General features: G+C 43.3%; 1 protein-coding gene across 1 annotated transcript; it reads left to right on the plus strand.

Annotated features, from left to right (window-relative positions):
• The first annotated feature begins 4,897 nt into the window (after positions 1 to 4,897).
• LOC134202221 (uncharacterized) lies at positions 4,898 to 7,427 on the plus strand. Its single transcript, XM_062677269.1, has 3 exons — positions 4,898 to 5,130; positions 5,206 to 7,157; positions 7,267 to 7,427. Exons 1-3 carry the CDS (start codon positions 4,898 to 4,900, stop codon positions 7,425 to 7,427), a joined length of 2,346 nt encoding a protein of 781 aa, XP_062533253.1.
• The last annotated feature ends 1,744 nt before the right edge of the window (positions 7,428 to 9,171 follow it).

Consider the following 9,171-nt stretch of genomic DNA (forward strand, 5'->3'; position numbering starts at 1 on the left):
TCTATTTGGTTTTAATTTTGAGAAAGTTAAGAATGGCGATCCATTATTTTTTAATACGACTAATGGGAAACAAATTTACTTATCTATCTGAGTGCATTTTAAACATTGTAAACCGGCACGAGTACGAGTACAGTGGCTTCTCTTATCTTTTTAATTTTATATTATACTAGTCGAACCAACCCGATCTTGCTCGGGTTGTTTGTTGTTTCGTCTTAAATGTCAATCGTTTAGTTGCAGCGTCGCACTCTGGATCGATCGATTTCAGTCCAAGCTTGATGGTTTCCTTCAGAATTCGTGAGTTATATTGCCTCAAAGGAAATGCAAACTCATTATCTCTTATATATAAAAATGAAATGGTCTGTGTTCGTATCCGTATAACTCGAAAACGGCTGGATGGATGTTTTTCATTTCTTCAGCAGAAACATTCGTTATAGTTTCCGACGGGTTTATATGATATTTCCTAATGCGAAAATTACGAGTAAAGTTGAGCAAAGCGTGAGAACCTAAAATTGTGATTCCTATGCGAATTTTGTATGGGCAGTTCGGAATGCACATTTTCGCCTACTATGCAGGACAACGTCTGCCGGGTCAACTAGTTATATATAAACTAGGCGAATCTTCCCGATCTTGCTCGGGTTGTTTTTTCGACATGTCAATTATTTAGTCGATTGCAACGTCGCGTCGCACTCTAGATTGATTTTGGTTCGAGCTTAATACTTTTCTTCGGAATTTACGAAAACCTAGCATTTTGCAATTGTTCAACTTTCCCAGCGAAATTTTCTATCCTTTCATATACATAAACACAGCTGATCCCAAAACAAATTGGTTAGTGAAGAAATCCCGCAAATCAGTCCACGCGTTCGTGAGTTATATTGCCTCAAAGGAAATGCTAACTCATTTTTATATATAGAGATGATATTGATGATGTAAACATGGCCTCCTCCAGACCCTTTTGTGTCCCTTGCAAGAAAATCTGAAAAAGGAATTCCGAAAAATACAGTTTGCCTCATCCAGATTTGAATTTTTCCAGATTTCTTTTGAAGGCATATGACTTGAATGACCTTTGATTTTTGAAAAAAAGTATTGGACATTTTTTTTGCTAATTATCCAATACAAGCATTTATCTCTTAAACTAGATGTTCCGACTTCTCTTAACACAATCATCCTTATTTGCCATGATACATTTTTATTTATTATTACAGTCAAACCTCCATGAGTCGATGTTCCATGACTCGATATCGACTCATGGAAGCAAATTATGCCATATTAAAAATTATTGTCTGGGCTACTGTGATGGTCCCTTCAAACAGCTTCCCAAGGATTTCCTATTCCACATCTCGATATTTCCATGAGTCGATGGTCCCTCCAATATCGACTCATGGAGGTTTGACTGTATTACATTTCAATTGTCTCCGCCAGTTAGAATTTATCCTGTGGTTGAATTGAACCATGTAGGAATTTCAATGTTTCAAACTTAAACTAAACTTACCCTAATTAATACTAACGATACAAGGAGCTAATCGTTGCAGTAGAAGATTGCAATGATTTTTGTCTAAAATTGGAAATTATTTTATTGTACATTTGTTGTAATGTTACCAGAGAGGCAACTTCAGCAACAACATGGCTGGTCTAAAAATTTGTCTGTAAATTAAAAAAAATATTATATACACCTAATATATTTGTTACATTTGGCATGAATGCCTTCACTGTGTTTATTTTAAAGTTAATTTACAGATTATGGATTGACTGTACTTTTCAATTATATTTATTAAACGGCTACTCAGTCTTTCACTTTTTACAACGAGTTTATTATTTACCCGATGTTTCGACACGGGGATTGTATATCTTTCAAGGGGAAAATATTTTTGTGGTTTGTCGTCGTTTGTTTAGTCTAACTTGCACCCCCTGCGTCTGTTGTCTAATGGTCCGTACATGATTTTGATAGGATAGGATCGAAACTAGTTCCCCGCCCTCCTCTACCGACTTTCTTGTTCCCTGAACTCCAATCGAAGCCCCCGGCTACTCAGGCTGCTGTCTCTCTACCAGCGGTGTGTGAACCATCTGTACTTGAAGCGAGTGTTAGTCAGCCTGCAGTATTAAATTTCGAGAAGCCCCGATCAAACTCTATACAGCAGCAGCATTTTCGTAGTATGGTATCACCTCCGTCGCAGCCACCACCGGTATCGCAGTCTTCGCAGGAACCATCAGTTCATTGTATAAACGAACAGCAGTTTAGGCAAAATTCATCGTTGATGCACACATCGTTTGCCCATCGGCCCCACACGCTAGTATCTGGACTGGTATCGAGGGCTCCAATAGAAGAACGACCACCGTCAGTGCTGCGTGAAACGTTGTCGCACACCCCGCCACCACAGCATTTTCTCCCACATGAGAATTCGTTGCCATATGCACCGATACACAGACACCAACAGACTGAACAGTATGCTACCCAACTGCAACAGTTGCAAAATCAGCAGGCTATGTGGGGACAATTTCAACAGCAGTTGTCTGCCAGACAGGTTGTGCCTAAAGACCTTCCAGTCTTTACGGGCAATCCTGATGAATGGCCTCTTTTTGTGAGCAGCTTTCGTAACTCGACTGCCATGTGTGGTTACTCTCATTCTGAGAACCTGATGAGGTTGCAAAAATGTTTGAAGGGTAGAGCGTTAGAAGCGGTTCGGAGCATTTTACTCTTACCTTCGTCGGTCCCAAAAATAATGGAAACGCTAGAGACGTTGTTCGGGAGCCCAGAGCGACTTGTCCAGTCGCTGCTATGTAAGGTACGGAGTGTTTCTGCCCCGAAAGCTGAGCGGTTTGAAACGTTGGTCAATTTTGGAATCGTAGTCCAGAATCTCGTTGGCCATCTCAAGGCCGCCAATCAGCAGGCACATTTAACTAATCCAAAACTGCTGCATGAACTAGTAGACAAGCTCCCACCACACATTCGACTTGACTGGGCTGTATACAAGAAGAATGTTGGAGTAGTGGATTTGGAAATTTTCTGTGACTACATGAGCGCTATCACGGCCGCTGCAAGTGATATAGCACACTTTAGTGACTTTGATGAAGGACGATCAGGATCGAATGCAAGGCCAAGAAAAAGAAAAGGTGTTCGTCAATACTCATATTTCTTCTGAGCCACGTAAATTTGAGCAACATAATATAAAAATGGAGAAGCAGGAGAGGCCTTGCTACATATGCCAAAGCAACAGACATCGGATCAAAGAATGTTACAAATTCAAATCGCTGAGTCTTGGGGATCGCTTGAAAGCTGTAGAAACACATAAGCTTTGTGCGGTTTGCCTAGTGCCCCATGGTAAATGGTCTTGCAAGTCCACACGCATATGTGGAATCGGAGATTGCGGTAAGAAACACCATCCATCACTGCATCCTAGTCAACAAACAGTCGCCATGCCAGCAACACAACGAACTTCCTCGGGTTCAAAAGCAGAAGCTGTGGTTACCATTCACCGTAAACTTCTTTCTTCTACGATATTTCGTATAATTCCTGTAATACTGTACGGTGAAAACGTTAAAATATCCACATATGCCTTCTTGGATGAGGGTTCATCGTCAACTCTTATAGACAAATCAGTGGCCGATCAGCTGAACCTTGTTGGAGATTTGCAGCCACTTTGCTTGACATGGACATCAAAAGTTGTCTTGTCGTTATCCATATTTGGCCGGAAGCCCAGTGAAGAGTTACGAACAAGCAATACCACGGATTCTCATTGGATTGGACAACATCAAACTGTTGTTGCCATTAAAGATTCGCGAAGGACAACATAATGGACCAGTAGTAGCAAAATCTAGATTGGAGTGGACTATTTTCGGCAGCATCGAAGGAGCCAATAGGAATTCGGTATCTCCGATTATGCATATCTGCAAAAGCGTGGTTGAAACTGAATTACATGAGATGGTGAAACAGTATTTTGCAATGGAGAACTTGGGAGTATCCGTCGTACGTGGACCTGAGGCAGAGGAGGATCGAAGAGTAAGGAGTATTCTAGAACGAACGACTACTAAATGCGCCGATGGACACTACGAAAGTGGATTACTGTGGGGGTACGACGTGATCGAGTTGCCGTCTAGTTATGGTATGGCGGAGCGTCGTTTGTTTTGTTTCGAACGGAAGTTACGTAACCATCCAGAATTACGAGTGAGTTTGGAAAGGCAAATAATCGAATATCAAGAAAAGGGCTACGCGCACAAGGCCACACGTCGGGAGTTAGAAGAGAGTGATCAACATCGTACGTGGTATCTCCCTCTTGGCGTGGTAACTAATCCACGTAAACCTGGGAAGGTGCGTATTATTTGGGATGCAGCCGCCAAATCAAAAGGAGTGTCTCTGAACGATATGCTGTTGAAGGGCCCGGACCTTTTAACATCGTTGCCTGCAGTGCTATGCCGTTTCCGGCAGCGACAGGTGGCGATCGCTGGTGATATCCGCGAAATGTATCACCAAGTGAGAATTAGGAAGGAGGATCAACAGGCACAGCGGTTTCTATACAGAAATGATCCAGCAAGGAAGCCCGACGTATTTGTGATGGATGTGGCCATTTTCGGGTCGACCTGCTCACCCTGTTCGGCAAACTTCGTGAAGAACATGAACGCGAGTATGTGGAAAGAAGAACTTCCGGAAGCGGCGACGGCGATAGTAGACAACCACTACGTGGACGACTACCTAGACAGCCGTGATACAGAAGAAGAGATGGCGAAATTGCCTTGGATGTAAAAAAGGTTCAAGAACAAGCAGGATTTCAACTAAGGAACTGGAGATCAAATTCTAAGGTGGTGTTACAGAGCCTAGGAGAAGGTGCAGAAGTCACTACGAAGAACTTCAGTATCGACAAGGAAAGCCAAATTGAACGTGTCCTTGGTATGGCGTGGTTACCGGATGAAGACGTATTCGTATACACTGTTGCTGCCAAACGATTGCGAAGGTTCAACAGCGAATGAGCTCAATACGACGAAACGCAGCATTCTGAAGTTCGTCATGAGCGTCTTCGATCCCCTCGGGTTGATTTCGAACTTACTCGTTCACGGTAAAATGATCATTCAGGACCTGTGGAGAACCCAAGTTGGATGGGATGAGCCTATCCCAGCAGAAATTCTCATAAACTGGCAAAGGTGAATTAAGCAACTTTCCATGCTTAGCCAAGTTCGAATCCCTCGTTGCTATTTCCCCGGATACGATCGAAAAAGTTTGGAATCGTTGCAACTGCATGTGTTCGTGGATGCGAGTGAATCTGCATTTGCGTGCGTCGCCTATTTTCGTGTGGTTGATCACAGTCAGCCACGATGTACATTAATCGCTTCCAAAGCAAAAGTGGCACCACTGAAGCCACTATCAGTCCCTAGGTTGGAGCTACAAGCGGCGGTTATTGGGAGCCGATTAGCGAAGTCCATTGCCGACTACCATACGGTAACTATAAGCCAGAGATTCTTTTGGAGTGACTCCAGAACAGTGCTTTCCTGGATTAATTCCGATGCCAGGAAGTACCGGCAATATGTAGCGGTTCGTATCGGCGAAATACTGGAAGAATCACAACCTGAAGAGTGGCGCTGGATACCTACTAAATTAAACGTGGCGGATGAGGCAACAAAGTGGGGAAAAGGACCTACATTAAGTTCGAATAGCCGGTGGTTTTCAGGACCAGACTTCCTCCTACAAGCGGAGAATGAGTGGCCACAACATCAAATATCAGCAAGCTGTACCGAGGAAGAACTACGAACTATTCACGTGCATCATGTAACGAGGGTACAGCCGTGCATTGAGTATGGTAGGTTCTCCAAATGGGAAAGGATGCTCCGCACTACGGCGTATGTATATTCCTTTATGGATAGTTGTTGCGGACTCGGCAAAAGAGGAGCCATGCAGGCAAGGCACCAGTTGAAGTCAGAAGATTTTGTTCGAGCGGAGAGGGCGTTGTGGCGGATTGCACAAGCGGATGAATATGCCGAAGAAATACTAATTCTAAGAAAAGCAAACACAACCAACAAAGAGAAGGCGAAGGAATTGAACCGAGATAGTCCTATTCGACAGCTATCACCATTTCTAGATGAGTACGGGGTGGTTCGCATGGAAGGCCGCACAGAAGCATCTCCACTATCCACATACGACGCGAAATATCCGGTTATCCTGCCGAAAAACCATCGCGTGTCTGAGCTCATTGTGGACTATTACCACCGGCGGCTCGGGCATCATAACAGTGAAACTGTGGTCAATGAAGTACGTCAGCGGTACCACATTTCTACTCTCCGGACGCTAGTACGCAAAGTGACAAAAAAGTGTCAGTGGTGCACAGTATATAAAGCTCAACCTGTCGTACCCAGAATGGCTCCATTACCCGAAGTGCGAGTAACTCCGTTTGTTCGTCCATTTTCGTTGGTCGGTATCGACTACTTCGGGCCATATATGATCAAGATTGGCCGAAGTCAAGTGAAGCGCTGGGTGGCACTCTTCACTTGCTTGGTTATAAGGGCGGTGCATTTGGAAGCAATAGCTTCCCTATCTACAGAATCGTGTAAACTGGCGTTGCGTCGATTCATTTCTCGTCGAGGTGCCCCAACACAAATCTACACTGATCACGGAACAAATTTCGTCGGTGCAAGTCGAGAGCTGGCACAACAAACAGCGGCAATGAATCGTGAATTGGCGGAATCCTTCACGGATGCAAATACGAGGTGGAACTTTATTCCGCCGTCCTCTCCGCACATGGGTGGTGCGTGGGAAAGGATGGTCAGAGCGGTAAAAATTGCAATGGAGTCGGTCAACCATTCTCGCGCGCCATCTGAAGAAGTTTTTCACACGATTTTGTGTGATGCGGAGTCAATGGTCAACTCGCGACCGTTGATGTACGTGCCCTTGGAGACATCGGATCAGGAGGCATTGACTCCTAATCATTTCATTCTTCTAAGTTCGAATGGGGTCAAACAGCCGAAGAAAGTTCCAACTATAGAAGGAAAGGTATGGTTGGAATTTGTGTCGTTATGTTCTGGATCAGTTTTGGTACAGATGGATCCGAGAATACCTTCCGGTGCTGACGCGGCGCACGAAATGGCACGACGAAACCCAGCCAATTCAAGAAGGAGATTTGGTCTTCATAGTAGGGGAGCAGAAACGGAATCAATGGCCTCGTGGGAAGGTCCTAAAGGTTATCCCCGGGAAAGATGGGTGAATACGACTAGTGGATGTTCAAACCGTTACTGGGGTTCTACGCCGTCCTGTGGCCAAGCTTGCAGTACTCAACATAATTCCTGCAGGTAATCCTGCTGGACTGAAGCAGCATTACGGAGAGGGGAATGTAGCGGCAGGCGTTACAAGCGTTGACGCTCTCAACGAAATACTCCATAGGGATGGTCCACCTGGTATGACAGATCCGTCAAGTGGCGATGGGTTCGATGGTGTGGGTAAAACTAAATAATAAAACGTCAGAGAAAGAATTGATTGCAATTGTGAAATGTATGCTGCATGCTGTTAAAATTATTGAATTTATAATCCTAATAATTATCGTGAATAATTAGTGCGATAGATTTTGTTTGGAAGACTCAGCGTGAATTCTAATTAACGCGCTATAAATTTAAGTGAGTTATACTAGCGTTTGTTACGATTAACTGAAATTAATTACCATATTACCCAACATAGGTTATTTTTCATGCAGAGCTCGAATGAATAAATTAGAATCCTAAAACTATCCTAAACTATCTAGTACGGACTGTGAGTAAACCTGAACTATACTAAAGGACTTAATGACTAAGATTAGTTAATATGTTAACACAGGTAGAGTGACTAGAAGAGCTATCACAGGACGGTTAGACATACGTAGTGGCCAGAAACTAAGAGTCACAGACTTGTAAGTTAGTTAAAAATGTGTAAACAAACTTCAACTAATTAAACTTAAACAATATTTTAGCTTAAAAGCTATTGCCAATAAACGGAATCGCCATTGAGACCGTGACGTGTTCCCCCTTCGTTTTCTGCCGCGCCAACAGCGAGGTTTCTAAGCCAGGTTACCATTTTTGCATTCGTATATCATGAGGCTAGCACGATGATACTTTTATGCCCAGGGAAGTCGAGACAATTTCCAATCCGAAAATTGCCTAGACCGGCACCGGGAATCGAACCCAGCCACCCTCAGCATGGTCTTCAGTTTGTAGAGCCGCGCGTCTTACCGCGCGGCTAAGGAGGGCCCCTTTCTAGATCATACGGATTCCAAAACATTTGATCCAACGAGTAGTCCCATATACACCAGCGCCGCCAAGCGGACGAAATCCTAAAAGATATGATTTTTGACAGTATGATTTTGGCCTCTTGAACAAAATTTTAGAAGACGGCAATTTTCTAAATCTTACGGATTCCGAAATATTTGACCCAGCGATCTTTCTCTTATACACTAGCGCCGCCAAGCGGACGAGTTCCGAAATAATATGATCTGCGGCAGCATGATTTTGGCTCCTGAACAAAATTGTAGAAGACGGTAGCTTTCTAAATCTTGCGAATTCCGAAATATTTGACCCAACGAGTATACCCATATAGACTAGCGTTGCTAAGGGTCTGTTCACAAATTACGTAACGATTCTGGGGGGAGGGGGGAGGTCCAATATGCGTTATACTTTGTTACATTACAAGGTGGGGGATGGGGTGGGTTCCTATCAAATGTTACGCATAACGCGAATAAAAATTTATTTGAATGTCTTTTTTTAAATCACTGATTGAAGTAATTGCTGTTTATCGTTATCGTATATTAGTCATTATCGAAATCAAGCATGCTGACATAGTGGGACTAATATGCGTAAAAATACCAAGCGAATATTGTATTAAAATTTTCTCGACACCACAGTTCTGCAAAACTATGTAAATGGTTATGATCGCAAATTCTATTTTCGTTTCTACTAGCTGCATTCTTGATATCTTTGATTTTTGATTATGTGCCGTCCGTATTCAAAGTGTTCAAAAAATACCAAAACCCAAATGCTTCAGAGAAGGGAAAAAATCTGCCTTTAAAATTTTCACAGGTACGCGTTACATGGGGGAGGGAGGGGGTACCAAAAATGTTACTTTTTGTTACGAGGGGGAGGAGGGGTCAAAACTCGGATTTTTGCGTTACGTAATTTGTGATCAGACCCTAAGCGGACGAGTTCCAAAATAATATGATCTTCGACAGTATG

Source organism: Armigeres subalbatus, unplaced genomic scaffold (genome assembly GCF_024139115.2).
Source record: "Armigeres subalbatus isolate Guangzhou_Male unplaced genomic scaffold, GZ_Asu_2 Contig1099, whole genome shotgun sequence".
NCBI classification, from domain to species: Eukaryota; Metazoa; Arthropoda; class Insecta; order Diptera; family Culicidae; genus Armigeres; species Armigeres subalbatus.